The sequence below is a fragment of the Aspergillus welwitschiae genome (assembly GCF_003344945.1).
Source record: "Aspergillus welwitschiae strain CBS 139.54b unplaced genomic scaffold BDQ94scaffold_28, whole genome shotgun sequence".
Taxonomy (NCBI): Eukaryota; Fungi; Ascomycota; class Eurotiomycetes; order Eurotiales; family Aspergillaceae; genus Aspergillus; species Aspergillus welwitschiae.
This window is the reverse complement of record NW_020798722.1, coordinates 200,318-227,666: the sequence shown is the minus strand read 5'-3', so window position 1 is coordinate 227,666 and position 27,349 is coordinate 200,318. Positions and strand designations below refer to the sequence as shown.

At 50.1% G+C, this 27,349-nt stretch overlaps 7 protein-coding genes across 7 annotated transcripts; 2 read left to right on the top strand and 5 right to left on the bottom strand.

Annotated features, from left to right (window-relative positions):
* Positions 1-8,274: 8,274 nt before the first annotated feature.
* BDQ94DRAFT_148353 (uncharacterized protein) lies at positions 8,275-8,619 on the bottom strand. The gene has a single exon (XM_026767181.1). It carries the CDS (start codon positions 8,586-8,588, stop codon positions 8,430-8,432), a length of 159 nt encoding a protein of 52 aa, XP_026623712.1. The 5' UTR covers positions 8,589-8,619; the 3' UTR covers positions 8,275-8,429.
* Positions 8,620-9,050: 431 nt separating this feature from the next.
* On the bottom strand, positions 9,051-12,076 carry BDQ94DRAFT_66422 (putative importin beta-2 subunit). Its single transcript, XM_026776286.1, has 2 exons — positions 9,286-12,076; positions 9,051-9,221 (listed from the first exon to the last, which is right to left on the bottom strand). The coding sequence occupies exons 1-2, from the start codon at positions 11,890-11,892 to the stop codon at positions 9,120-9,122; spliced, it is 2,709 nt and encodes a 902-aa protein (XP_026623711.1). The 5' UTR covers positions 11,893-12,076; the 3' UTR covers positions 9,051-9,119.
* Positions 12,077-13,879: 1,803 nt separating this feature from the next.
* BDQ94DRAFT_66414 (SacI domain protein) lies at positions 13,880-17,485 on the bottom strand. The gene is made up of 3 exons (XM_026776285.1): positions 16,893-17,485; positions 16,024-16,754; positions 13,880-15,967 (listed from the first exon to the last, which is right to left on the bottom strand). Exons 1-3 carry the CDS (start codon positions 17,101-17,103, stop codon positions 14,036-14,038), a joined length of 2,874 nt encoding a protein of 957 aa, XP_026623710.1. The 5' UTR covers positions 17,104-17,485; the 3' UTR covers positions 13,880-14,035.
* Positions 17,486-17,576: 91 nt separating this feature from the next.
* BDQ94DRAFT_66390 (DUF803 domain membrane protein) lies at positions 17,577-20,008 on the bottom strand. Its single transcript, XM_026776284.1, has 8 exons — positions 19,693-20,008; positions 19,575-19,618; positions 19,497-19,522; positions 19,302-19,392; positions 19,147-19,237; positions 18,931-19,091; positions 18,579-18,870; positions 17,577-18,524 (listed from the first exon to the last, which is right to left on the bottom strand). The coding sequence occupies exons 1-8, from the start codon at positions 19,704-19,706 to the stop codon at positions 18,044-18,046; spliced, it is 1,200 nt and encodes a 399-aa protein (XP_026623709.1). The 5' UTR covers positions 19,707-20,008; the 3' UTR covers positions 17,577-18,043.
* Positions 20,009-20,224: 216 nt separating this feature from the next.
* BDQ94DRAFT_148343 (uncharacterized protein) lies at positions 20,225-20,872 on the top strand. The gene has a single exon (XM_026767180.1). It carries the CDS (start codon positions 20,312-20,314, stop codon positions 20,567-20,569), a length of 258 nt encoding a protein of 85 aa, XP_026623708.1. The 5' UTR covers positions 20,225-20,311; the 3' UTR covers positions 20,570-20,872.
* Positions 20,873-21,925: 1,053 nt separating this feature from the next.
* On the bottom strand, positions 21,926-24,994 carry BDQ94DRAFT_66380 (uncharacterized protein). Its single transcript, XM_026776283.1, has 2 exons — positions 23,533-24,994; positions 21,926-23,480 (listed from the first exon to the last, which is right to left on the bottom strand). Exons 1-2 carry the CDS (start codon positions 24,760-24,762, stop codon positions 22,086-22,088), a joined length of 2,625 nt encoding a protein of 874 aa, XP_026623707.1. The 5' UTR covers positions 24,763-24,994; the 3' UTR covers positions 21,926-22,085.
* A 131-nt stretch (positions 24,995-25,125) lies between these two features.
* BDQ94DRAFT_148339 (coatomer subunit delta) lies at positions 25,126-27,228 on the top strand. Its single transcript, XM_026767179.1, has 4 exons — positions 25,126-25,218; positions 25,281-25,724; positions 25,781-25,977; positions 26,034-27,228. Exons 1-4 carry the CDS (start codon positions 25,216-25,218, stop codon positions 26,944-26,946), a joined length of 1,557 nt encoding a protein of 518 aa, XP_026623706.1. The 5' UTR covers positions 25,126-25,215; the 3' UTR covers positions 26,947-27,228.
* The last annotated feature ends 121 nt before the right edge of the window (positions 27,229-27,349 follow it).

Sequence of the window (27,349 nt, the reverse complement as noted above, 5' to 3'; positions counted from 1 at the left end):
ATAATAAAAAAGATTAATCAGAAGAGAGAGAGGGAAACAGAAAAAGAAAAAGAAAAAGAAAAAGAAATTACTACTTAAGTAACTAGAATAAATAACGAGATCGTTTGCATTTCAGGGGATGAGAAAAGAAATAATTAATAAAAAATGCAGAAAAGGAAATCATGCTGAAATACTACTTACTAGGGGACAAGACGGCCAAGAAACCTAGAGATCAAATGGGAATAAGTCAAAAAAAAATAAAATAAATAAAATCACTACTATCAATTCGAAAATAATAATAAAAATAATCATCATCATTAAGATACACCCAGACAATCAGTCAGGGTGGAATCTCTGGGGTTAGCGAAAGCCAAGATGTTGAGCGCCACGGTACGACCGGTCAGATGCTGATCTCCAGACAGTCCTCACAGCCAGTCATGACAGGAGGAGTGCCGGAGAAGGAGGGAAAAAGAAATTACTACCACCACGATGGCCGATCTGGATGCTCAGGGAAACAGAAGAGCCAGAGAAAAAAAAAGCATGATGGTGGGGGGGGATGGAATCCGTCGAGTGAGCCTAGCCCGACATGGGGGAGGGTAAGTTGGGAGGAGCAGGAGGATCGGACCATGGCTGCAGGCAGGGGGGATGGTGTCTGGATTGATTAGTCTGAATGACTCGGGTGAGAAGGGGAGAGAGAGAGAGAGAGACTGAGTGTGAGAAATGATGATTTCATCTGGCCAAGTGAAGAACCGACCATAATCATCCTGAGTAGCAGCAAAAGGATCTCAGGCTCGCTGAGATTACTATTTTGCGGATTATTCGCGATGGGAATTTCTCCATTGGCACGACTTGAGCCTCTTCTGCCGAGACAGGCTTAGCGCAGGCGAGGCAGCTGGCATCCACATTCTGTTTTGAGATGTGTATTCTAGCTGCTCATTGGCTGCTAGAATAGCCCCAGGGCCAATGAAGACGAGGGCACGGGGCGGCCACATGGCAGCATCACCGCCAGTGGAAGTGCTTGGGCCATCCGTCCAAATGAAACACGCCAGAAATCACTCCTTCTTGAGTTAGTAGGCCGAGCAAAATCCAGTATGGAGCAGTGAGTTCACTTAGTGTGCTGCTGACTCTGCCGGTGATGAACTGACGGCCGGTGTGGGAATTTCCTGATCGATCCTCGCTCCATCCCGTCTGATTCGGCCTGGTTCCGTCCCCTCTACTACTGGCTGGTCCGTTTCAAGTCCTGTCGGTAGTATGAGCATCTCCCCTCTTTCAAGGTGATCCCTCCACTTTTTCCTTTCCAGTGGGCGGGACGGGATTCACAAGCCTCCGAGGAGGAAGGCCCTCCTCCTCGTCAGGTCTAAGCCGCAACAATCTGGAGTTCATCGCCAATCCACTGCTTTCAAATCGATGGAACCAGAAACTCAAACGCCCTTCGTCATCAGAAGAAGCAATGTCATCCCCTCTCACTCTCTCTCCCATCCCCAAAAATTAAAAGAAAAAAGAAAATAATATCATCTCTACGCCCCAAACCCAGAATCATGCCATAGCCCTTCTAGCCCCAGAGATGGTGGTGGCGGTCAGGGTCTGAGGAATGCTTTCCCTCTTTCCCACCTCCCATTCCTCCCCAAGGCTTGGGCGCAGCGGAGACACAGAAACAAGGAGAGAGAGATTGGTAAGTTAGTAGACAACCCCGGGGGGTCGTCTAGAGTCCAGGTGTCTGGACGGGGTCTGCGGAATCCTCAACCCAAACTCTGGCGGGATACAAGTGTGGTTCCGAAGCGCTCTGCCTTTCCGATTTCCATTCTTGATATTGGTGGAGAGCACTTCCCCATACCAAGCCAGCGGCGTCTGCTTGTTCTATGGTTCTTCCTCCCTTTAGACTTGGGCCGAAGGAACTTACACATACACACACTCTCTGTCTTTTTAATTTCTGGGCTGGGCTTAAATCACATTGTTGGTTCACCATTGGGCTGTGCATTTGATACAAGAAACACAAATGACACACGGTTGGGACTGACAGCCTGTCACTTGCGGTGGAGTTGGCCCGTCTATCATCATTCAGATCGGCTGCAAGTACCTTCCATTGAGAGCGGTACTTTCTTGGATCGGCCGGCCAGGCTTCCCTCGTTGTGAGGACCACTTTAGGAGATGGACCATCAGTGCGCAAGTAAGATCTGTAGGCAACATGGACTATGGCCTGGTCTAGTACCTACATTACCTCCCCTTCTGCCTGGTACCTACGTAGCCCGTCCCTTTCTTTTCTTTTCTTTTTTTTTTTTTTCCCTCTCGCTACCTCTCTCTGCCTAACGGACAGATCATCATGCCCACCCCCCCGCGGACTGCAATAAGCCTAATCAGACCCGCTCGAACAGAGTCAGCCGCCTTTTTTTTCTCTGTTCACGTTGGCTAACGTACTACGTACCGGTAAGGATGCTAATCGGCGAACCATCGAATAAGGTGATCGATGGACCACCGATCCTACCACATTAGGCCATCCAGGATGATCGTTATAGTAGCGACTGAAGCTAAGTCGTTCCGCCCGTGCTGGGATCGCTGCCACGATTTATAAACGGAACGGCACTTGACTTGCTCGGGTCTAAACTTCGACAAATGGCCATGCTGCGGATTGCAAAGCCAGGATCCTCCCTCTTCAATCGGAAATACCAAGAAATAACCAGGGTCTGTGAGTTTTTGACAGGCAGTAGTTTAGTTTACTTTAGTTCCAAAGTAGTCGTCTGCCATAAGCGATGTGCTGCTGATTGGGTAGCCCGTAAATTCTATTTCCCCCCTTTATTTTCATACCAATTAGGGGGGGAGGTTGAGGTGTTTGTTGCTTTTTTCCTTGCTCGTCATTCAATCTTTACCCCCCCCCTCATCTCCTCTCTCTCTCTCCTCATTTCCTATAGTTACTTGGCTAACTTATCTACTTGACTTAGCCTCTCGTGGAGATGTCAACTTTCGTCAAAGTGTCCGTCCGCCCGGCGCCAAGACAGGCAAAGTACTGAGCAACTAGTGGTCGCTTGCACTTGACACATACTAGTTATACACCGAGTAGTTTGCCTTGCAGGGCGATCTGAGCGCACCGTTCATGGTGCCTGAAAAAGGTGACCCAACAACCCCTCTTCCTTTCTCCCCGTTCGCTCTCCGGAGGGGTGACCAAACACAGTCACAAAATAGAAAAAAAATAAAAGTAAAAAAAAAAATAAAAATTAGATTACCTAAAGGACAATTCATGGCCACGGCCAAGTCACAACCTTAATGAACGCTAGGGTGGAGGCACCGGTCGCTAGTAGATATCCCTCTGGCGCCTCTGATAGCAGTTGGGAGACTATTTCCCCTTACCAGGGTGGGTATTCGATACTTGCAGCGGGTCATCACAGTCACCACCCTGTCGCGGTTACCTTGATCTTAATAGGCACCGAAGGAGATTCATGACTCAAGCGCGGACTGCGTAGATAGCCGACAGTTCAAGGATAGAAAGACTTTGGGATGCGATCTTTCACAAGCTCGACTCCTATCCATCCATACCTTACGGGCGCACAACTTGACTTACTTTACAATCAGGACGTCATCAGCAGGACTCTGAATCTGGCCATGACAGCCGACCAAAGCGCCAGATGGAATTCCAATCTGCAGGATTTCATTTCGGTGATTGGCCGCGCGCCGGGGAGGTGGTGGTTGTGTCCAGGGGTTGCTAGTCAAGCCATCCTGCTCTTTTGCCGAGCAAGACCCTGTGTAACGGTGCAGGACAAGCCATGCAGTATCCGACCCGCGGGACTAGGGGGGGGAGGCGGGGGTATGGACAATAAGTACAACCTTCAGAAAACCTGCAGAGAGATACCTTTCTTCATCTTCCTTCCTGCCTATCAGTTGACATTGAGGCGATGACAAACTCCCCAAGTCACCGGCCAAGACCCCCCAAGACCCCGATTCAACTTTTGCCCTGCTGGAAAGGCGTCCATCATCATCCTTAGTCTTGGGTCCTGGCGCGCTGCTCGGTAGGTTTAGTCTAGTCCCGGCCGAACTAAAGTTTTTGGGATCGAGGCTGTAAAGCAAGCAAGCCCCCCCTTCCCCCTACTACGTATCTAACTACTGTGTAAAGGACAGTGGTGGGGGGCGGGTGCCCTCCTTTCAACGCAGGATTGAACCAACGTAACGACTGACAGGAAGCATGGAAGATGAGCCTCGCTACTAGTTTAGAGGATCCTGGTAGCTTAGGCCTTCCTTTCGTAGAAAAAACCCGACCTTCCATTGCATAGCATCAAGTGGGGCTGCGATTGGAGAGTTATCTAGTTACAGGAAGAGAGGGAACCCGGGCGGTGGTCGATTATGATAGACGCGCGCGATCCACCGTGAGGATTTGAAGGCGCAGCTGTGTGGACGGACGTGGGACGTGGCATGGGTATGGCGCCTTACCTCAGCCGATAGTCTAAGATATCTGTAACACGGAGAAACAGATCGTCTTCTTCTTCTTCTTTTCTAAACGCACTCCATTTGCACCGCACCCGGGCGAAGTTCTTCTGTATGACAGAGAGCTTCTGTGGTCCACATGCTGCAACTTTCTGGATTTAGAACGATTACGGAGAGTTAAGTAACACGGTTTCAGCCTCGACGGACGGAAGCCAATGTGATCTTGCAAGACGTCGGTTTCCCAATCGACCGGATGAAACAGCGTCAGCTGTCATACTTGAATTCCTTCGTGGTCCAGCCAGACTCTCGGTGATTTTGTCCGTTCTTTTCTTTTCTTTTTTCTTTTTTTCTTTCATCAGACGGGAAACTCTAGCAGGGCTGGACGGCATGGCGATTGATTAGTCGTATTTAGTCTAGTGGTAGTAAGGAAGTAAAGTAAGTAATCTGGCCGGTTACAGAACGGTTGAGCGGGATAATTAAAAAATAATTAAGAGAGAGAAAACAAATTAATTCTTTTTGAGAAAAAAAAGAGAAAACAAAGAACGGCGGCGATACCGGTCTGAAGGGTAAAGTTAAAGTAGAATAAAGCTAAAGGGAAATCTCCACGACCAGCATTGTTAGTGTGTTGATTAGAGCCAGGATTCGAGAGAGGGCGCTGATGGATAACGCTGGTAGACTACTAGACTTAACTACTAGGGAATAGAGAGAGGCCAGAAGAACTTCCGTTATTTAGTTCGCCCACGCTTGGACATTCACAGTTTAGTGGGGGAGGACCAACAATCTGGTCCGACCACACAACAACCGTCATCCACCGGACCCATCGAAACTCTGAAGATGACCCAAAGAAACTAAAGCAGAGCCAGGGTTGATGGTGCCAAACCATCCGGGGCTGCGGGCCGGGTCCACGGTCACGGGGAGGCTGAGACTGTAAAAGAGTGGGCAAAAAAAGGTCTGAGGCCGAAACCTTGTTGGAGGAGAGGCAGCAGGAATCCACCAGTCAATTTCTCTCGATAATCGGTCTTCTCTCGGGTCGTTTCAACTAAGCTAAAATCTAGAGCCCGCCTGACAGCGGAAAAAGAGGCTCGACCTGCATCAGCCATGGAGGCATGGGATGGAGGGGGGGTAAGGGGAGGGGTGAGCGATGGAAGGGGGCTGGCTGGTTGCATGCATCGTCGCACAAAGCCTCATTGCCACGTTTTCGTCCCGGAGATCGCGACAAAGTTCCCAAGATCCCGAAGAAATCGAGCATATGCCATGTGATGATGGAGGGGGAGGGGGGTGGTAGTGTAGGGATGATGCACTCACATCCCTGTTCGAGGGAGAAACGAAGGGGACGATGAGACTGATGTTTTGTAGGTTATTTGTTTAGCTGGTTAGTACACTACTAGTAGAATACCAAGAGGCGGACTGGCAAGGAGCAGCTGGACCCTTCTTGGCCGTCAAAATTAAATTTGAAACGATCTTCAGGAAAGCGTCCATGGTTCGTTGGGACGATGCTCCCATCAACTACTAGCTCTCCTAGCAAGACGGAGATAGATAATATTAGATAATGGATCGCGACCGACTGCCGCACCAACTTGGAGTAAACAAGAGCAAGTACACAGTATACTCCATACCTACTCCGTACTCGGTGTACTGTGTAAGTACCTTTGAAGAAGACGACTGATTGATTGATTGATTGAATGATTCATCGGTCCAAAGTACCCTCGATCACGGGGTCACAGAGGTTAGTCAAGACTAGCCCAGTTAGCACCTCCTTAAGACCCAGTCAGGCAACTGTCGGTCGGAGCAACCCGATCCCAGATTCCGACCAGCCAATGGCGAAAGCATAGCCATTCTCCGCATCAGTTTGGACGGGGTGACCAGAACAGGGAAGAAGCGGGCCAGTCACAGACAGGCGCTGGGCTCGGCAGATCCGCCGTCTTCATTCTTTTCTTTCAGTCTTGTCTCTTTTCAATCTCGCCAGATACAACCGCATCTGGTTAGTGCGGGAGGAGTCCAGGTTTTTCCCACTAACCCGGAAATGGGATCTGCCAACTTTAAGGGAAAAATTAAAATAACTAAATCAATAAATACAAATCAAATAATACACATCTAATTAGCAGGGGAAAAAAAAGAAAGATGGTGATGATATTCAGCATCAGCATGAGCAGGACAGAGAAAAACAAATTTAAAGCGACTAACTAACTAACTAAACCAACTAACTAATTCACAACTGCCACCCAAAACTAGCCCCCAAATTCACACGCGGCCCAGGATCAATCATGTCAGAACCCAATAACTCGTCCAGTTTCCCTCGTGGCCTGCCTGAAGGATCGATCACCCACCAGTGATGATTTTATTTCGCTCAGTATCACCATCATTCCAGCCCCAGGATCCAGCCCGTCGGGCGCGTCTATGGGAAAGTTAACCACCACTACTGCGCCGTGCTTGGAAATGGGTACACAGAAGAAAAACAAAACAAAAAAGGAAAACAAAAAAAAAAAAGTTGGCCACACAGCCTCATTTGAACTTGGTAGTACAGAGTACAGCCTTAGCTAAGTTGAAGACTAAGTCTAGTATGGGTATGACCAGGAAAACCCCCCAACAATGCATTAGCCGATACTCGACTAAATTCCTACAGTACAACACACAGAAGTAGTCTGTTCTAGAGGAAGTGAAAGAGAGAGACAGACAGAGATAGTACTTAGTCTCGGCGCAATGGCTAATCTCCGAAAAAACCTGCTCAACAAAAAAATACACTTGCAGTACTTGTAGATTTTAGCGGCCGAAACATTTTCGCCCTCGCCGAAGATACCCTGATTGGGTAGGAGTCATACTTGAGTCAATTACTCTGACTACTCCTAAATGGCGTACGTACATGATGGGGAATGATTACCTATGCCTTATCAATCCATTTCTAGCCTACTAGACAATCAACGGATCTAGTAGTGTGTAGCTGAAGTTGATGGTTCCATTCGAATCAATTGGTTACTTCGTCAAGAAGCAATTTATCAGTCTAGAAGAGTAAGCCGCCATACCGCGCCATCCATGATGCCATCTCACTACCTCACTACCTGACAAATCCATATTTCCATCTATCCATCCCCCCAAGTCAACTAAATCAACTAACTAACTACTAACTAATCCCCAAGCTAACAAAACACACCCCCCTGCTCACTTACCTGCATGGAACCTTCCACAGAAGATGGAAGAAGAAGCGGAAACCCCCAAAGGAGCAAACACCTCTTTTGTTACATAGTGCTTACTGTACTCTATCCCATGTCTGAATTCTCTCATTTCTTTTTATTTAGTTCTTTCTTTCTGTCTGTCTGTCTGTCTGTCTGAGTCCCCTCCTAGAAATGCTATTTGCCGCTCATCATGCAACATGCAACAAGTCGCATGAACCAATCACCCAATCAATCAAGAACCCGCCAGCTATATTGCAGGGATATATCTGACTGAAATTATTGAAAAATATCTGACGTAGTGGTTGATGTCATGTCGTACATCCTGTTGTTCCATAGACATCAGTCATCCTATCGGCGAGGCCGATGTGTGCTTTTTCATGACTATGATGATGGTAGTGGTGGTAGCCTTGCCCAGAGAATGTGTAAGTGACTGTGCGCTGTGCTGCGCTGCGCTGGATAAATGGATATGACTTGTTCCAGACCGACTGGGGTATGCTGCAACGCTAAAGCTTTAAGGGTGCCCGGAGGTGCAGGGATTAAGAGATTCAAAATGACCAGGGTGTTCGGATCCGAATGTCGGACATAGGAGATAACTAGTGTTAATCAACAATCAACTAAGTACTACTAGTGAAGTCAAGTGTGGGTTATGTAGGACACAATTTATAGAAAATATGATGTAGGAATGAGTATAGGCATCAGGTTAGAATGAAGAAATGTACTGTAGTATTTTGTTCTTCAGTAAGTACTTAGTAGTAGGTTTGTTTGCTCTTTGTTGATACTGTCATGTGGATCGGACCAACTAGCTAGCTACGTAGCTACTGGCTGCATCACTGAGTAAATGGCATCTGTCTGTCGATCATGATGTCAAACTCAATTTATATACATCACTCGTGTAGATATATAGACCATGTCCCCCACATCATCACTTGCAGATAAAATAAACTTCACTTCATGAGGGTAAAATAAGAAGAAGAACAACGCCAGATTGAAAAACACACAGCAGGTGCCAGCCGACCCTCCTGCGTGCATCAGACTATCCTATCTAATATACTATTCTACTAGTCTATCTTAAAAAAAAAAAAATAAAAGAAATAAAAAAGGGAATAAAAAGGGTACAGGATCGATAGGCATGTCTCATTGTTCATTTCCCCTTGCCCTTTCTTCATCCTGGTTATATAGTCCCGAGCTATACTATCCCAGGGGTTCATGTCCATCCGTTTTTTGCTCTTTTCGTTTTGTCCCTATTTTTATTTTGGTTGCCCACGGTCCAGCCAGCCCATTAGCCCTCCCTCTATGCAGACCCCGACACGGCGATCCACGCACAGTCGAATGAAAACAGATTCCAAACACGCCACATCAAGGCTTGAACATCAGACGGGGTGTTCTCAACCATACTCCCTCCGCCCGGAGAAAGGTCCTTGATCCCGGCCAGGAATCGGAAGAAGACAACCACCGAGCCAGGTGCCGGCGTGGGAGAAGGAAAAGGAAATGCAATTTTATGCGCCTTTCGCCATGAAATTTTGCGTTCAAACGAAACATTAACATGACAAACATATAGATCTAAATCTGGTATACAGAACGAAGCTTCTGAGCAACATGGGCCGGAAGTTGCGACAGGAATGAATCGAAATTGGGTATCATATTTTTATATCCCTGCAACACCTGCATCATCATTCGAGTCAGCTACACGTTTTGAAAGATATGAGGGAAAGAGAAGGTTACACACCTGCTGGAATGAGGTCTGAATGTCACGGTAGTCCTCCTGGTTCATCGATTTGGTGGGGAATGCAGCGATGGCCTGGAAGTAGTCCACCAGGCAAGACTCCATGGCTGCGGGGTTCTTCATCACCACCTGATTGAATCCGAGGAAAGCGGATGCCTTTTCGCGCGTGAACTCAATCTTATTCATGGACTTCAAGAAGACTCCGGCGTATTCATTCAGACGAGCTGCAAGCTGATCGGAGCAGCAGATACCAAGCCGACCCAGCGCCATCGCAGCGTTCTCGTTCACCGAGTCGATGATCTCCTCGTTGTTGATGATGATGAAAAGCCCCTGGTACAGCTTTTCCATATACGGAGCCAGCGCGGCTTTTTCGTTCACGGCGATCTCTCCGCACGACCAGCAGGCATTGTTGAGAACGCTGAATCCAGTGTGACGATCATCATCCCGGATCTGGTCCAGATCCAGTTGCTTGATCAGAGTGGGCATAATGTTAGGAATGAAGGGCTCGAGTTGAGGGAAGATGTTGATCGCACAGTCACCCAGCAGAGCATACGATGACTGACGGACCTCATAGTTCGGATCCTCCATGCAGAAGCAGAGCAGGTCGAAGAACCGGGGCTGGGAGTTGGCGACCAACTCGCCGCTCTTCTGCGGATCGATCGCCTGGATGATCGCGCTCAGAAGATCCAGGCTCGTCACCAGGAAGTCCTTGTCAGGCTCATCGATGGCCTGGTTGTTGACAGATGCCATGTACTCCTGCAGGTTTTCGTAGATGATCTTGATGCATCTCTGGAAGAGAGGAGTGGCGAAGGGAGAAAAGGCGTCGCCGTAGGCCGCCGCAATGTATCCCAGGCACTCCAGGAGCGGGAACAGCTCCCGAGACTGATCCGAGACCTTGTTGTAGCGATCAATGAGAGCAGGCATAAGGATATCAACCAGTTGAGGCTTCGCCAGCTCCCCCATGACGCACTCGGCCAAAGTTTGGACACAGTCATACAAGATGTACATGTTCCGGTCTTTGTACCTTCCAAAGCACTGCACAAACTGTCGAAGGATGGGCTCACAGTAGGGGATCAAGTTCGCGTCCGACTTCTCCTCCAAGCTTGCAAAGGCAGAGGCAGCCGCCTCCTGAACCTTCTTGTTGCCGTCCAGCATTCTGCGCAGGATACCCTCCATCATAGGCTCAAAGAAGCGCGCTCTTTCCGACGGGTCTCCCAGGTGTGACGCCCATTCGGAGTATCGGCCGAGGCACCAACAGGTGATCTGTCGCACCACAGGTTGAGCGTCGTTGAGCAGGGAAATGAGGTAGGGAACGAGCTCGGGGAGATGAGGCGTAACCGCATCCATACAACCGTCTGCAACAGCACCCAGAGTCAAGACAGCAGCTTCGCGATGGGGCCACTGCTCGTGGCGGAGGGTCTCCTTCAGGTAAGGCAGAATGATTTCGAAGATCGGGTCGTGATAGACGTTCGAGAAGACATCCAACGCGGCGGCGGAGCACTTTCTGAGCGTCCATTCGTCCTCGGGATCATCTCCGAATTCGGAATCCTCGATCTCGCCTTCACTCAGATCGTCATCGTCTTCCTCCTCGGGAGCTGCGTTTCCGTTCGCTTGACCGGACTTGGACATATCCAATTTACCGCTCTTGGACTTGGCGAACTGTGGTTTGAGGTCTTCCTGGCGGTCTTCGTCCTCGGCATCATCTCCTTCGCCCGTCAACCTAATGGCTTCATCCTCATCATAAACCATGCTCTGGAGCAAGACCGGGACGATCTTAGACATGTGTGGAGCCAAGGGCTGCTGCAATTTGATCTGCTCGCCCGCGACAAGCCAGAACTCAGCGGCGTCAAGCGCAAGCTCCGGGTCCTCCTGGTTGTGCTGTTGCATGATGATATAGTTGACCAACCCTTCCATGTGTGGGATGAGCTTCTCGGGGGAGAAGTCCACCAGTTGCGCGAAAGTCTGACACACTGTGCGACGAACATCGGTACTCGAATCATTGGCGAGCTGGAACAATTGCGACAAAAACAGATCCATTGAAGCAATCAGGGCCTTGGGTCTGTGCGGGAGGAAGACGTGGATGGTGCCGAGGGCCATTGAGCGGACCTTGGAGCTCTGGTTCGAGGTGAATTCGAGCAACTTGGGGATGATGACATCGAGAGGGCATTGTCCTTGGTAGTCACGGTCGAGGATCTTGCGGTTATCTTCGCAAACCTTGGAAAGAGCAGACATAGCAGCCTCCTGGGCCATGGGCGGGATGTCACCGGAGCTATTTTCGACGAGGGTCAGCAGCTCCTGCAGCACGTCAGGCCAGGCTAATAGCCCCGCCTGTTGCACCAATTCTGTGATAATTGTTCCGGCCGACTTCCGCACATGAGGGTTCTCATCGCGCAATCCGAGCAGGGTGGCCGATCGGATATAGGTCAAGCAAGGTTGGGGGATCGTGTTGTAGGCAACGTGAATTTTGGTCTTGAGGTTCATGGCAGCGGCGAAACGGACCATGTCGTAGGTCTGGCTATCCATTCCCAGCACCGGAGAAGCCTGCGGGGTGCTGAAGAGGTAGGTGATGTAGTTGACATAATCCGGCGACGAAGTTGCTTGTACTAGCATCTATCAGACGGCAGAAAGAGAGCTCCGGTCAGCCGATATTTTTTTTCTCAAAGCGAAAGATAGGTCCTAGAGCAAAGCTAAACAGAAGGCGAGGTAGAATAGGTGCTGTTGCAGCGACCGCGAAGCTCCGGAAATAGCCATTCTGTTGAAGTTGATGGAGGGGAGGGGAAGCATAAAAAAAAAAAACTCAAAGTCGGGAAAGAAAGCGGACTAAGAGAGAGGGGGAAAAGCGACAGCGAGGACACACCTGTTCGGCCTGTTTTTGGAGGGGGCGATCATAAGGATTAAGGGAATCCTTGAGGCAGCAAGCCAGCTGCCTCAATGGATCGTCCTGCGGTTGCCATTCCATGGTGTCGCAAAGGTGGAAGGCAGAGGGAGGGGGAGCAATTGCGGGAAGGAGGACGACGAGGGGAGATGAAGAGAGAGACAGAGAGAGAGGGAGAGAGGGAGAGACCGAGAGGGTGGAAGGGTACGTTGTGTAGCCCAAAGAAACCCCGCCGTGAACTTGTGGGAAGCGGCTCCAGCCCCTTCTTCCCCGGAAAGGCTAAGAGAAAAAAAAAATATAGAAAAAATTTGAAAGACAAGGGAAAATAAGATAAATTATAATAAAATATTATCAGAAAGCATCAACAAAGGAATTTAATTCATGAAAAACAATCCGTTGTTCAGAACAGTAGAAGCGCGACTCGAGCGCACAAAATATTCCCAAGTGGACCAAAGTAGTCGCAATGGAGCCAGAAGGCTGTCCGGTGACGACAAGAGAAAAATTCCCCTGGCTGGCGGAGAGACACAGACAGAGAAAGAGGGAGAGAGAGAGAGAAAGAGAGAGAGGGAGAGGCAAAGGAGAGAGGCAGAGCCACCGCGGACAATCCTACTTAGCACCACTACTACCAAAGCAACCAAAGTTCTGAGTGGTTGTGGCACTAAGTAGTGGTCCTCCTGGCAACTGGGTTCTTTACATGGAAAAGGCCGTGCACCCGGAGATACTTACTTGTGTTGTAGCAGTACTTCCAAGCACCTTACGTAGGGAAATAGTGGAAGGATGGCTGGCTGGTTAGAGATTCAGGCAAAATCTTCATTGAAGAAAAAAGATGAGGCCACCTAGTATCCTACTTCCTCTGACTTCAGTCAGACGGATAAGTCTGGTCTGGCTGATGATCAAGTTGGGGCGATGCGATGGGCAGGAACATGTTCATGTTCATGTTCATGTTCATGGCTGGTATCGTCACTGGGGATGCTCTTCTATCTTTCAGAGGTCTGGTGGCCGCGGTAATCAGCGAAACAGTATTTTTAATGCCACCGCCAGGCAGATGAAGGCAACCATTTGCCCGGTATGGTAACCGGCGACTATTACTGATACACATTGGTTTCTCCAGTTACCTGCTGATACATACCTTACCCGCCTTAACGTAGAGATGTTATTCCATTCCGAACACAGCCCGGCAAGAGGCGCTTGACATGCATCTATATAATGAATATTCCACAGGGTAGGAGATTGTCCTCGATAACAGCATATCATACACAGTAGACCTCATGTTCAATACAGTTCCTGAATGTTCTTTCTATTATGTTCCGATTCATTAGTAAGTAGTACCTATCTCTGGGCTGAATCAACCATGCATGTATTCCACCCTTATGTTTCTCCCTAGAAACTTCGACTTCAAGGATACTTCCTCACTGGTTCCTACTATCCATGCATGGATGCCAATCCCGAAATCCTGGAGTCGGTAACTTATCCTTTCCCCTCATGCAGTGGTTGCCTTTTCCCCTCCACTCACCCCCCCAGTCTTCCAGTATCATGGGACCCGGTCGGCGGCGGGGATTACTAGGCCATCACGATGCCAGAATGACCTGTCAGAGATTCCGATCCATCGTGCGCTTCTCCCACGGGCTTCCTTTAGAGCTATCTTAGAAAATAGTCCGCCTAAGCCCTGATCGCGTGCATAGGGTGGATCAGGATCTAACCTGAAGAGTTAACTAGTTGGCTAGTATTGTTGTTGATAATGTATGTACCCCAACAATGCATCTATCACCCACATCGGGTCAGTTATGGAAGTTATGAACATCATTACTACCCTTGTGCAGAAAGTCACTTGATTTAAGAAATATGACCGAAACCTCTTTCTCTTCCCCTGTCTACTCTCTACGCCCACACCAGTTTCTTGATGTCGTAGACCAAATGCTCTAGATATCCAGTCCGCTTCTTCGCCTCCTCGACTGAAATGATCTCGGACGATTCGATAATGGAACTCTGCGCTCCATCATCATCATCATCATGTCGTTTCTCGCCTGCTCTCATGGCCCGCTCGATCTCCTCGCAGATACTGCGCACCCAATCCGGTTGTCTCATTGTCGCCCCCGTCGAGTTCTGCGGGAGTGCTTTGAACGCTAAGAGTCGGGTGGTCGATCGGGGGGTTCCCTTGAACCACGCATACATGTTCCACTCGGTGCTGGGGCGCGCATTGCTGTCGAGGGATTGCGAGGTAACCTGGCTCTGGAGCGACCGGGTGTTGACCCGCAGCGCATTCTCATCGCCAGCAAGATACTCAATCACCAACCCAACGTTGTTCTGCTCGTCGGTCTGGGTCTCGGTCAAAATCGACGTAATATAGGTGCCATAGTTGATCCGTGTCACGGAATGTAGGTCAATGCGTTCATACGATAGCACCTTATCGACGTTCCAATCAAAGCGACAACTGTAGATAGCTGCATCGGTGAGTAGAAGCACCGCCTCCTCGAATGGCATGGTCCTTAGAGTATTCGGCTGCCGTGGGGTTAGCATAGTCCAGCCACCCAGGAACTCTTCTGTCTGGTCGCTAATAACAATCTTGCAACTGGTATCGATCGCGTTCTGCCGGAGCTTCTGGACCGAGATCCCTGGGTCCGTAGTCTGCATCTCTACCGCGAATTCCTGGAAGGCCTGGGTGGAGACATTGCCCAGCAGGTAGTCTATGCACGCCTGCGAGAAGTAATCGTTGACAATGTTGTTGTAATAACGGGAGAGTGTTAGACCGAAGTCATTAAGCGCTCCCCTGTAATTCCGTTTCCGCGTCCTTGTGTAGTCGCCCTTCAGGGCAGCCGTCGAGGAGTATTGCTTAGAAATAGCATCCCCGTTATCTGCCCATAGAGTATTGAACCACCGAGTAGAAGAGTCACGCCCAAGATCGATGTTGATGCCCTCGCGCTTCAGTTCACGCTCTAGGGCCCATTGGCCAAATGCGCATTGCGCGACCCCAGTGCGGTCCAGACAGTCCATGCAATTCGTGCGTACAATACCTTTTTGCGACTGGAGAACAGTGTCGTTGCAAATAACGGTATCACCAAATTCGCTCAACGTCTCCTCCAGATGCTTCACTAGGCGGCTTACATTTTCGAATTTCATACCCCGACACTCGTGGTGGAAGTCAAACCACTCCAGTGCAAGCGGCACACCATCTATGCCACCTGACTCATTCAAAGCCTTTGCAAACTTCTCATATTGTTCTCCAAGCTTTAACTCTCCGGCTTGTTTGTCGATGAGAGAGACGCCCTGGATCTTCCCGTATCTTCGACTGAGATTTCGAAAGTGTCTATCAAAGGCAAGTTGATTGGTTTCAGTGGAGTGGTGCAGAACCGGGACTGGCTTGAAGGCGTATGGTGACTGCGAGAAGTACAGCGGAATTGATCCGCGTACTTGAAGGTACGAGTAGGCATTATGGGACGGATCCCAATCCGGAACGGAGAGAATCTGCTCTGTCTCCACGAAATTGGCGGTATTCCCAAAGTCATCAACACCACGGCGCAGGTATCGTAGACCTGGACGCTTGACAGATCGTCGCGAGATCAGGGTGAGTAGATAATCACGCTTCTTCTCGCTGGTTTGAACAGCTTCTGCCTCTTGCTTGTCACCCAGGATGCGTCCTTCCTTGAGTTCCTCGTTGGACTTCTCCGAGTCTGAGGGTTGATTCTCTACCGTAGACTCTGCAGCCTCAACGGTAAACTCTCGCTGGCCAACAAAACCTTGCATCAACGGAAGAATATAGTTGTGAGCATCAGCTGCGATAAAGGGAGCCATCAGATGCCGGTTCCAGAAGTACTGGAGATGGTGAGTTAGCACGTGCATCTTGTCCGTCACAAGGGGAAGGCTTATACCAATTCATCAACGATCTTGTGCGACGGCAGATGATTCTTGAGCGGTGACTCTTCCTGCGTCCCGAACTGCCTAGTAAGGTCGTAATCATATGCAAAAAAGAAATTCTGGGAAGAAAAGATCATCTTGGTATAACGTAGCAATTTCGGAAGCAACTCCACGGTTGGATCGGAGGGAAACGGCTCTCCAAGTGTTTTAGGCGTTGCATCATGACTCTGCGAGACAGGGCTTGCACGTTCATCATTCACCTCAGCAGATACGGGCTTGGACTCCCCCTTGTCATCTTCCACGAGCGGCTCTGCAGAACTATGACCTACAGTACCAAGCCCGGGCAATCCAAGAGTTTTCCTTGAGAGCCAGTTTGCAGCAAAACGTCCGAATCGCACTCTCTTTCCAATCACATCTTCAGCGATGCTGCCAACACTGCGAGCTCGGGAATGAGTGACTTCCTGCTCAGGGGAAGCTGGAACGGTGCCAACTTCAGTGTCGCCGCCTTCAGTCTCGGTGTCCGAAATCGTGCTACTGTCATCGGAGGCAGTCTCGCCCGGTCCACCTTCTCCGTGAGATAGGCTCTCCTTTGCCTGAGAGATCGCGCGAATCGCATCTGCTTGCGAAGAGGTCGGGATTACCGCGACATTAGTCACGGCATAAATGGGTTTTCCCTGAATCTGAGCCACTTGTTGCCGCTGAGTGATAGAGATGAGGAAAGAATATGACGCAACGGATAGCAGCCCTTTGATGCACGTTGGACGTTAGCGAAGAGGCTTTCTGCAACTAATCGGGACATAAACAGCCGACGCAAGACAGAAAAAAAAAAAAAGGGCGCAGAAGAAAGCTACACTAGTATTCAAGCAAGGGGCGGGCTGCTTACCGACGAGGCCATAAGTCTCTAAGCCGGAGTCTCTGTCCTCGTCCAGGTCCGAGGCCGGCGCGGGGAGCGAGGAGACCTTGTTGGTCTTATAGTCGATGCGGAGAGAGCTGGGCTCATTATTCCCAGCATGTCTTAATCCATTGCCGGAAGACTGGAGTATCAGGCCATCGACAGCGGCGATGATGACTAGCTTTCGCAGCAAGCTCGGCATGTCGCTTGAGCTTCGCGGGGTTGCGACGGTCGCGGTCAGTGGGGAAGCGCAAAGAGCTCCGAGGCGAGCGAAGACTCAGTGGATAATGCGGTGCCTAAGCTGCAGAGCCGAACATCTCTAGCCTGTTCATTCACACCATAGCTCGGCATATATCTCAAAATTATGGCTTCCGCGGTGGGGATTTTATAGAACAGGCCATCCGGCAAAAGAAGGTCGGTAGATGCACTAGCCCAAGACTAATCCCAACGCCTGTCAGGACAACAAGGCAGAGAGAGCCCGACATCATCGATCTTCAACCGCGAACCCCACTGGGCGGCCGAACCCAACCACAAAACAAGACCAGCCCGATCTCGAGGGGCATCCATCGTTCCTTTACGTCACCTGCGCCCCATACCACTAAGCGGTCGAATTAGTAGATAATGGTAGAGGATAGATATATCTACTGCGTACATAGTAAGGTCGAAGATTCCACTGTAGGAAAGGCCTCACAGCCCGGTCGTCCGCGCGTCAATACACAAAGATCTATCTTGCCAAGTTTATCCTAGGGCCTATATACAGTTCGGATCTATCGCAGTCGATTCGCCCGCGATTCATGCCAGAAGAGAGGATAACCAGCAAACGTCAGAGATAACGAACTCAAAACAAACAATCCCAATGCACATCCAAATCATTCATGGGCATCTCTTGTTCCTCGTCCTGGTATTTCCTCGCGCTTGGGGAGAGAAGTAAAAGTACAATGCATTCAGAAAGCGGACATCAACACAAACCACGGGGTTATAAGAGGTCATCGAGGAGGATAAGAGGAGGAACAAAGTGGGTGGAGAAAGAAATAAAGCAAGATGAGAGAAGCACAACATAGAAAAGGAAAACGTCACAGCAATATTCTGGGTCGTAAATGAAGCCGGCAAGCAAAATAAAACCAGCCAGGCATCGCATCATTCTATAGTGCGGAAGTCTTGTTGGGCTGATGAGAAGAATGATCTACTTCTTCACTTCGCTTGTAAGTAGGACCTGGCTCTCCGTCACTGTCCCCGGCTAGGTCGGACAGCCCGAATGCCTGGCTCTCCACATCATAGGCACGCATAAGCCCTTCACGGTCTCCGTGCCCGTTCATGTAGGTTCCCGAGGAGCTCCGACGATGAGGCTCGTTGCTGCGACGGGATTGCATAGACCTCCGAGTCTGGAATCCGGCAATTCCGTCCGTTGGAATTCCCTCATCGTCAAGTTTCGCGTTGAGCATCTGTCGTCCATCTGGGTCGTGCCGGGAGAGATTCAGAAGATATACGCCGGAGAAGATGATCAAAAATCCACAGAGCAAGGAGATCGTGTTGACAGCGTCAGTGGTGTTAAATCCCTTGAAAAGGATAAATGAGGCACACAGGGTCGCAGTCGTAAATGTGACATAGTAGAGGGGATTAACGCTGCCAAACATTGTTAGCAATCATCCACGGCTTGCAAGCTCGGCATGCACCTACATTGAGGTAGAGAATTGGTTCAGCGCCTTGTTGATGTAGTTCATCTGAGTCAAAATGCAGAAACCCGTGACGATCATGAAAACGTAGGTCGAGGCCTGTGTGAACTGATTGTTGCCTCCCAAGGTGAGCTTCACCGCAATACCAAATGCCTTGATCGACATGACTGAGACGGAGCCGACTGTGGAACAGATGGAGATGTAGATCAGAGGGTTCTTTCTGCCGTAGACGGGAGCGACGCGGTAAATCATGACGGTAGAGAAGACGGCAACGGCGAGGCAGTAAATTAGAAATCCTATGGGAGAATGGTGTTAGGTGACAACGGGAGTTTGGAATTAAATGTATCGGTCCATACCTGGTTGCAGCGCGTAGCCCAAGATCTCATCAATTCTCTCGACTGGCTTGTCTGGGGGGGCATGAAGGACGATGACGACGGAGCCAAGGAGGCACATCGCACAACCTAGCTTCCCAAGTGTACCCAGTCTTTCCTTGAGGAAATACGATCCAAGGACAGCACTATGGCCTGTTAGCCCATTGTATAGTAACTTCGGCCCGCGATGGGGAGTCTCACCCGATCAGGACACTTAGCGCACCCAAGGGCGTGACGAGGATAGCGGGTGCGAAAGCGTAGGCTGCGAAGTTGGCGATTTCTCCAACGGCCACTACATCATCACCAGTCAGCTCCGCTTGTTCAAGCGACAGTCGATAGAACAGAGCCTGGCATACATGTAACCACTCCTCCCCACCATATGGGACTCTTGAGATATGAGAAACCCTCTCCTTCAAAGCCATGCCTCTCGGATGCTTGCATCAAGCCCTGTATGATATAAATCAGTCGTTTATTCGAGACGAAGATCGGTAAAATCGATGAGAGACAATTCCGCGCGGCTGGTCATCGACGACGATTGGACACGAACGAACCTTTTTCGTAATGACGAAACTTGTACCTAATACTTGTCAGCTTCTGCAGAAAACGAATCCATTACGGAAGACTCATACCGATCGCCATTGTTGATGTAATGGCCAAAATGAGGCCGATATACCTACGCACGGTCAGTACATTGCGAATCCGATGATGGTCCCAACGGGCCAAGATTGGAGACAGGTCGTATCATACTTCTCGGAGAGCATCGTGAGAAACTGTCGGAGCTGTTTGCTCCTTGCAATTGAGCGACTTCAATGTTAACGAGTGTTGGGACAGGTGTAGTCCGAGCCGGAGCTGAAGAGAGGCACGATGGGAAGGCTAGAGGGTGGACGGGTTGGCGTGGTTGATGACTGAGTGAGTTGACTACCTTGAGCCAAGCATTCGGCAGCGCGCGCCAACAATGACCGGCAGTCCAGAAACAATAGCGACAGCGCCTAGGTAAGGACTGGAGGAGCAACAACAACAACGACAACCAAAGGCGAGAGAGAAGAAAAAAAAAGTTAGGGTGACAGAAAGGAGCGAGTAAGCCGGACAGGGTAAGATGCTGCAGCCTTGATGCGGCAGTAGGTTTGGGGGGGGTCGAGAACTCCTGCGATCGAAGGAGAGCTTGTTAGTTACCCTGTCTGATCCTAGAGGCTGGCTGCCTGCGCTCGTGCGGTGGGGTTTTCCCCTTCAGACGGAACCGGCCCGGATCTGGACGCGCGTAAGTGGTTGAAGCGAGTGAGGGAGGCAAAACCCAAGATATTACGGGCTGGGGGCGATATTTGGCTGGTGGAAGGCGAGATTCTGGGGGACTCTTAGCAGCAGGAGTATGCGGAAAAGCATAAAACTAGAGAAAGAGAACCAGAGGCGGTCGACGTCGTCCAAAGAGGACAGACACCAGTTAATCTTCCTTTGGCGACAGCGTGACCGACACCAGCCAAGTTGTCCTCGGCTGAAGCAACCAGCATGTTTCCAGCGTTACCAGCGTTTAATTAAAAGTTACCATACCCAGGCAGTACTTTCTTTTCTGTACGGGCCAGGAATGATCCCTACCACTACTACTAACATTGCTGCTAACTACGACTAGATTCTCTCTAATTATAGGTAAGCACCAGGAGAGAACTCCTATTGACTAACCGAGTTAGTGATCTAGTTTTCCCCCGAGAGCTGCTGATACAATATGCTGATGAAATTGGGTAATTGAGTCTCTGTTTGTTCCCCTTTGTATAATCACCTCTACTACTACTTACTAAGTACTTGCTCAGCCTGGCTTGCTTCACATGGGGAAACGGGTGCATTACACGTACCGTACGTATAAATGGAGGATTAGATAACCACAGTCGGTTTAATTAAATGGTTACTGGTTACGGGTTACTTCTTCAAACACTGCCTTCTACACAGTGTAAAAGTTCGAGTTCTGGTACAGTGTAATGAAGCCTGAAAAGAAGGGCAACGGTGGCCATTCCAGTGACCCAATCAAGGCGTGCCAGCCACAGCCCGGCCCCCCTTGAGGAGCCTGGTTTCAGTATCCGATCGGCGTTTTGAAACGTAAGGTGGCCGCCTAAGAATAGGAACCCTCGCCTCAATTCTGGTTCCGGGGTCAACTTCATCTCCTGCCTAGGTTTAGCTTCAATCCCTGCGCTTTTCACCGATCGTCTGAGCATGGTGTCTACCGCCTTGGCATGGCCGGGGATTGAACTCATCACACCAATCCACCCACAACCAGTAAATCGGTTGTAGTAGCTTATATTCTTCTCATCTTATCGTGATCTTGGACCTGTCGGATCTCATCTGCATCATTCGTGCTATGCTCTAGATAATGTTGATCGTCTAGCCAGTAGCACGGTCATCAAGAAGAGCACGTTCTAGGGCCTGTCTTCCTATCTAGCAAGCTACGTCTCGGCTTCGGAACCTTTTCAAATAAAGGAAGCCTCTGAATATCTACAACATGCTGATAAAACCCAGGAACTCGAATTGAAGTAGGGAAACCTGTCATTTTGTAACTCCCAAGGAGATTAGGCGCAAAAGAAAATCAACTATCGCTATCCCGCCAGCGCGGAAGCTACCTAGAATTTAACATGACAACAACGCCTTGCATCGAGTACAGCAGAGATGCGTATCCACTCCCAGACGCCACAAAAGACCTTCATCATAGGTGGTATCACTGACCAAAGAGGAATAAAAAGAACACAAGGGCGAGAATATTATTTGAAAATGGTGGGAGGTATCAAGTACAAACCTAAGTTTTACACCCCGTATGTGGAGTGCCCAAGGCGACCCTGAATCATCGCCTCGGCCATACCAGTCCGGTGGGAGGAAACATGAGGGGGGATTTTATCGAAGTAACACGTACCTTGTCTGGATTGCATGGCTGCAAAGTCTCCGTAGTTCATTGGCCGATGCCATCTTTCGGAAACATCATTAGTAGCTCGTCACATATCAGGGTTGTTCCAATGATCGTGAACTTCATATTAGACCAGCTCGGTCCCAATATGCTGGAATCGTTAGATGGAGCCTACGCGAAGCTCGAATCCCAGGGAAAGAGGAATCGGTTGTGTGTGACAGGGCAAGGTGAACAGATGGTGTGGGTAGGGAAGAAAAATTTAGGACGACCGAGAACGTTTTGCATCCGGAGTAGGGGTTTCAGTGAACTCAAACTCATCCTCTGCTTCGCGTTGACGTTTCGTTGGTCCGCGACTTGGTGACTTGGCAAAATCCGCCTCATCGCCGGCGGCCAGTCCATCCTGGACTCCCAGATCCAGATAGTCTTCATCGTCAAATGTCAACTCATCGGCTTCCTCGTGTGTAGCTGGAGCTTCTTCGGCTTCATCGTGGATTTCTCCCGGCTCTTCGAGTTCATCCACATTGGTGTCCTCGACGGCATGTCGAAGGTCTTTTCTGGGGCTCTTTAGCAGATCTTCCGCAGTACCTAGTGAGTCATCCTTCAAATCCTCGGCAGACTTGTTGGTGACCTCTGGGATATCCTGGGAGGCTCTATCCGGAACCGTTTTAGTCTCATTTGATGCCTCTTCGTCTGGGCCGCTAGAATGGACCTCTCCCTCGTCGTCCTGAAGGTCATCGAAGTCGGCGTCGACTGTGCCATCCTGGACTTGATCGCTGTCATGAACTTCGTCGAATGCGAGGGGTTCTTCCACATCTGGTGCCGTCGCTTCGCCTTCGAATTCTTCATCCGCTTCTCCGGAAATATCGGCATTTTCGACTGCTTCGGCATCTTCATGATAATCGTAGTGTTCAGTAGCATCTACATTAGTTTCCTCTTCCGGGTATGCTTCTTCATCAGCAACTCCCGTGCCGTAATACTCAGTTTCATGCTCATCATAATCATCATGATTATGGTGGGCTAGATCGTCTGCTGAGTCAGGCAGGGGCTGTTGAGTCACCGTAGCAGTGGACTCTGATTGCTCCTCTGATTCATAAGACTCATTTGGCTCGTGATGATCAACGGACTTTGCAGACTCGGATTGAGCCAGATGAGCCTCATGACGATTGCTGTCCTGGTCATTATCTCCTTCCCGAACGTCACTTGAAGTGGGGCCACCCGCATCACCGTTGTCTGGCGCTGCTTGATCATGATCCTCATGGTCTTGATCGTCATGCCCTCTTTGCTGTTGTGCAGCAGTTTCTGTCTGGAGCGGCGAATCGACCTCCGGCTCATAGTTTCCTTCAGAGTCACTATGAACATCCTCCGGTTCGGAAGATTCCTGATGAACATCGTCCGGAATGAATACTTCTTGATTGTCCTCGTAGACTTCTGCGGAGGCTGCCTCTCCTTCACCGTAACCATCCCAGTAGACCTCAGACAATCCTTTCCCTTCGTTTGCAGCTATAGAGAGAGAGGATAGCTCTGCAGCAACTGTGGGCCTTGTGCTAAGGCTAAGATAGAGCGCCTCCGGCTCCTCCACCCCGTCATTGTGGCAAAGACGGAGGTACAAATCTACGATCTGATGCAGTGTGACCTTGTCAATGTGAAGTGAGTCCTAGAGTCATTATTAGTACATGTCAAATAGTGGGGATTCACAAGTGACAAACCTCGGTTAGTTGAATATTCAGAGCCTCGACATCTACAACAAGAACCTCACCATCTCCGATATGTTCACGTAATACCTCACGGCATGATTCGAAGAGTTTTCCGAAAGACCCAAAAGCCAGGCTCTCATCCTCAAGAAAGAACGTCTCCGATGAGTCGCCTTCCCGAGGAGGGAACAGTGAGATCTCGTTGTCTTGGTAATAGACTTTGACCGGATAGAGAGGTGTGCGTTCCGTCGCCGGAGCCTCTCGCTCGGCTGGGTGCTCGACGACTTGCTCCTCCGGAGAGCGTTCCTGAGTTTTTGTGACCTTTGCTTCCTCTTCTCCATGTCCTCCTTCAACACGCTGTCCTTCTTCCTCTACTTGGCCCTCCTCTCCTTCTCCTTCTCCTCCTTCTTGGCCTTCTTCCTCATGCTCTGCTTCTACTGTGCTCTCTAGCTTTGCAGCTGGATCCTTGTGCGCATCGGCTGGAGGTTCAGCGTCGCTGGCACCAGTCTCCGGGACCTGAGGCTGGTCGGAGCTATTAGCAGTCTCTCTCCGGTCGTCTTCTTTCGCGGCATTCTGGGACTCTTGCTCCACCGTGTTGGAGTCATTGAGGGGCTTTCTGATTTCGGTCGATTCGGCTGTGTCGATTTCAGGCTGCTGCGGGGCATGCTCTTCTGGTTGGTCAACGAGTTGTTCAGCATCTTGCGGGTGGTCATTCTGTGCATCTGCATGACTTTGCTGATCCGTACGGGGTTCCTCCTGGAAGTCCTGCTGGACGTCATTTCCATCACCGGGCATCACAGCGCTCTCTTCTGGCAGTTGCGCTCCTTCTGCGGCTTGGTTCTGAGCTTCGGCTGATATCGGTGCTTCGTCTTGAGCTTCAACGACAGGGGTATCGTTGTCCTCTTCGTAGTCATCTTCTAGCATTTCCGCTTCGTAGATACGCTCATTCTCGTCCTGCATTTCGACGGTGTAATCCGCTCCGGTATAAGGTTCGTCGGCATCAACCATGGTCGGCTCCGCAACATCGTCAACCATGTCCTCATCGGGGGTACCATCATGATCATATTCAAAATATTCGTCTGCCACCATCATATCTTTATCGGTAACGGAGGCCTGGTCTTCCATGATATCGATATCAATATCGAAGTCATCCACATGCCCTTGATAGGGGGAAGCCATCTCCATCTTATCGTCGGCCACAGAGATCTCCATGTTGGTAGGTGCAAGCGAGGAAGCGGTTGTCATGTCATCGATATGCGATAGGTGTTACAACAGGAAGGCAGAGACGCGTCGAAAGTTTCGGCGTGGCGATCTCGGGGTGTGCCTGAAAGCAACCCAACAGTATTTGTGAGCTGCCTTTGCCACTAGGGACAGATTCACCCGAGAACGGTGAAAAGAGCAACTGCGTCTCCGGTGACGACAGTTTGGTCCCTGAAAAAGGTGTGGGGAAAAGTGAAAGGAAAGGTTGACTTGTAAGGTGCAAACGGAGAGGTTGAGGCAAAGTGAAGCTTCTTGTGCTGCGGTAAGCGAGGGGGTAGCGCGGCGCACGGGCCAACGGGGACGAAGAGAACAGCAAGCGACTCCCCGTGGCTTCGACGTCAAGACACGCCTACCAGACATTCGTCCGTCGGGAGATTGCTGCCATCTGGGCGAAAGTTATCACTTCTTACTAGACACCTGACCTTAATTCACACAGCCATGGTTCGATTCTGGGTATTCGACTGTTCCGCAGAGCTCTGCTAACAATCGCGCACAAACAACAGGTCGTCCTCGCAGCCTCCATATGCACCCGCGGGGGCAAGGCCGTACTTTCGCGCCAATTCCGCGAGATTGCTCGCTCAAGAATCGAGGCCTTGCTCGCTTCCTTCCCCAAACTGGCCGATTCCGGTACTCAGCATACGACCGTGGAGCAGGACAATGTCCGCTTCGTATACCAGCCTCTGGACGAGCTATACATTGTCCTGATTACGAACCGCCAGTCGAACATCTTGCAGGACATCGACAGTCTCCACCTTTTCGCCCAAGTCACCACCAGCATCTGTAAGAGCTTGGATGAGAGGGAGATTCTGCGCAATGCTTTCGAACTGCTCAGTGCCTATGATGAATTGGTCACTCTGGGGTACAGAGAGAATCTGTCCCTTACTCAGATCAAGACCTTCCTGGAAATGGAGAGTCACGAGGAGAGAATCCAGGAGATTATTGAAAGAGTATACATATTCCCGCCTGGCTGTAATGTCAACGGGTGGCTGACCTTGCCGGATAGAACAAAGAACTCGAGGCCAGCGAGGAGCGCAAAAGGAAGGCCAAGCAGCTGGAGATGCAACGGAAAGAGGCCGCCAAAAGTGGTCGTTCTATGGCTCCCCGGACGCCTTCTTATCCCGTCTATACTCCCCCCTCCCGGCCAGCTGTACCCGATACCTACGACACCTACGAGGCGGAGAAGAAGAAGTCTTTCGCTAAGTGTGTGCATCCATTCCTGACCTCTGCTCCTCGTCTCTAACTATCCCCAACCCCAGGCCGTTACCCACCCGCGGCAAGGGCATGCAACTTGGCAAGAAGTCTAAAACCACCGACATATACGAGAAAGTGCGCGGCGATCTTGGTCCTGAAGTCGAAGAATCTAGTCCCTTGGTGACACCACAAGCCTCGACCCCGATCGCCGAAAAGGTATCCTCCGCCCGTGCCTCGCTGTCAACGGACCGGGATCCTGTCCACATCACAATTGCAGAGACAATCTCTGCCACGCTTACACGTGAGGGTGCATTGAAATCTTTTGAGGTGAAGGGCGATCTGCAACTCCGAATCTCCGACCCAGCTTTCACCAAACTCAAGCTCGACCTCCACGCCAACCCCACGCATGGTGCGCAATTCCGCACCCACCCTAATGTCGACAAAGCCGTCTTCACAAATTCTTCCGCAATTCAATTGAAGGATACTTCGAAGAGGTTCCCTGCTAACAATTCGATTGGTGTGCTGCGCTGGCGTGTCGCAAGCTCTGGAGCGGACAACGCTGAGATCCTTCCCATCACGTTCACCGTATGGGTGAACAAGGGCTCCGACTCGACTACTGTCACCGTTGAGTACGAGCTGACCGGATCCGACACTCTGCGCGACGTCGTCGTCACTATCCCCTACGGCGCTACAGAACCGGCAGTGTCCAGCTTCGACGCCGTGTATGAAGTCTCTGGAGACAGCCTGGATTGGAACATCGGAACCGTGGATGAGAGCAACGCATCTGGCAGTTTCGAATTCGAGTCCACGGGCGACGGAGATGAAAACGAGTTCTTCCCCATGAACGTGCATTTCTCGAAGACCAACCCCTTCGTGGAGGTTGACGTAAACGACATCACTCTTCTGGAGATGGAAGGCGAGAGCACTGGCTTCTCCAAGGATGTGAAGAGTGTCGCTGAGGGATATGTCATCGAGTAGATTCTTTATTCATGTCTCCTTTGCTTGGGTGTATAGAGTACTAATGACGTTCGGACTGCCCAATTGGGTTTCTGCGAGTTGTGTCTATGCTTTTTGACCAGGGTTCTTTATTTGTTTTATTCTCCAATATAAGCCTCTTATTTTTACTTTCTATGTGTATTCACTACAAGATAGCTCCTAACTCCGTTTTCCTTGCTGGTCTCACTTCTAGCACTCCACAGCGGTTGCTATTAGCAACTGTCAGACATACCTTAGTAAACATAGTCCAGAAGATAATAGTTCAAGTGAAGTTACAAGGTTCAAATGATACCAGAGTGAGGCATAACCCCAATAATCAATGGCTTACGGGCTAGATATTTGCCGAACACAATAGCAGTAGTCATGAATGTAGCCGGTGATACTA

Bases quoted from the DNA above. Each gene is read 5' to 3' on its own strand.
- BDQ94DRAFT_148353 (XM_026767181.1), bottom strand. From the start codon at position 8,588: ATGCACGCAGGAGGGTCGGCTGGCACCTGCTGTGTGTTTTTCAATCTG.
- BDQ94DRAFT_66422 (XM_026776286.1), bottom strand. From the start codon at position 11,892: ATGCTAGTACAAGCAACTTCGTCGCCGGATTATGTCAACTACATCACC. The intron at 9,222-9,285 runs GTGTGTAACCTT...ATGATGATGCAG, and splicing joins TTCAGACCTCATTCCAGCAG to GTGTTGCAGGGATATAAAAA.
- BDQ94DRAFT_66414 (XM_026776285.1), bottom strand. From the start codon at position 17,103: ATGCCGAGCTTGCTGCGAAAGCTAGTCATCATCGCCGCTGTCGATGGC. The intron at 16,755-16,892 runs GTAAGCAGCCCG...CGTGCATCAAAG, and splicing joins AGAGACTTATGGCCTCGTCG to GGCTGCTATCCGTTGCGTCA. The intron at 15,968-16,023 runs GTATAAGCCTTC...CACCATCTCCAG, and splicing joins ACAAGATCGTTGATGAATTG to TACTTCTGGAACCGGCATCT.
- BDQ94DRAFT_66390 (XM_026776284.1), bottom strand. The intron at 19,523-19,574 runs GTATGAGTCTTC...GACAAGTATTAG, and splicing joins TACATCAACAATGGCGATCG to GTACAAGTTTCGTCATTACG. The intron at 19,092-19,146 runs GTGAGACTCCCC...AACAGGCCATAG, and splicing joins GCGCTAAGTGTCCTGATCGG to TGCTGTCCTTGGATCGTATT.
- BDQ94DRAFT_148343 (XM_026767180.1), top strand. From the start codon at position 20,312: ATGCGGAAAAGCATAAAACTAGAGAAAGAGAACCAGAGGCGGTCGACG.
- BDQ94DRAFT_66380 (XM_026776283.1), bottom strand. From the start codon at position 24,762: ATGACAACCGCTTCCTCGCTTGCACCTACCAACATGGAGATCTCTGTG. The intron at 23,481-23,532 runs GTTTGTCACTTG...TAATGACTCTAG, and splicing joins TGAATATTCAACTAACCGAG to GACTCACTTCACATTGACAA.
- BDQ94DRAFT_148339 (XM_026767179.1), top strand. The intron at 25,725-25,780 runs GTATACATATTC...CTTGCCGGATAG, and splicing joins TCCAGGAGATTATTGAAAGA to AACAAAGAACTCGAGGCCAG. The intron at 25,978-26,033 runs GTGTGTGCATCC...CCCCAACCCCAG, and splicing joins AAGAAGAAGTCTTTCGCTAA to GCCGTTACCCACCCGCGGCA.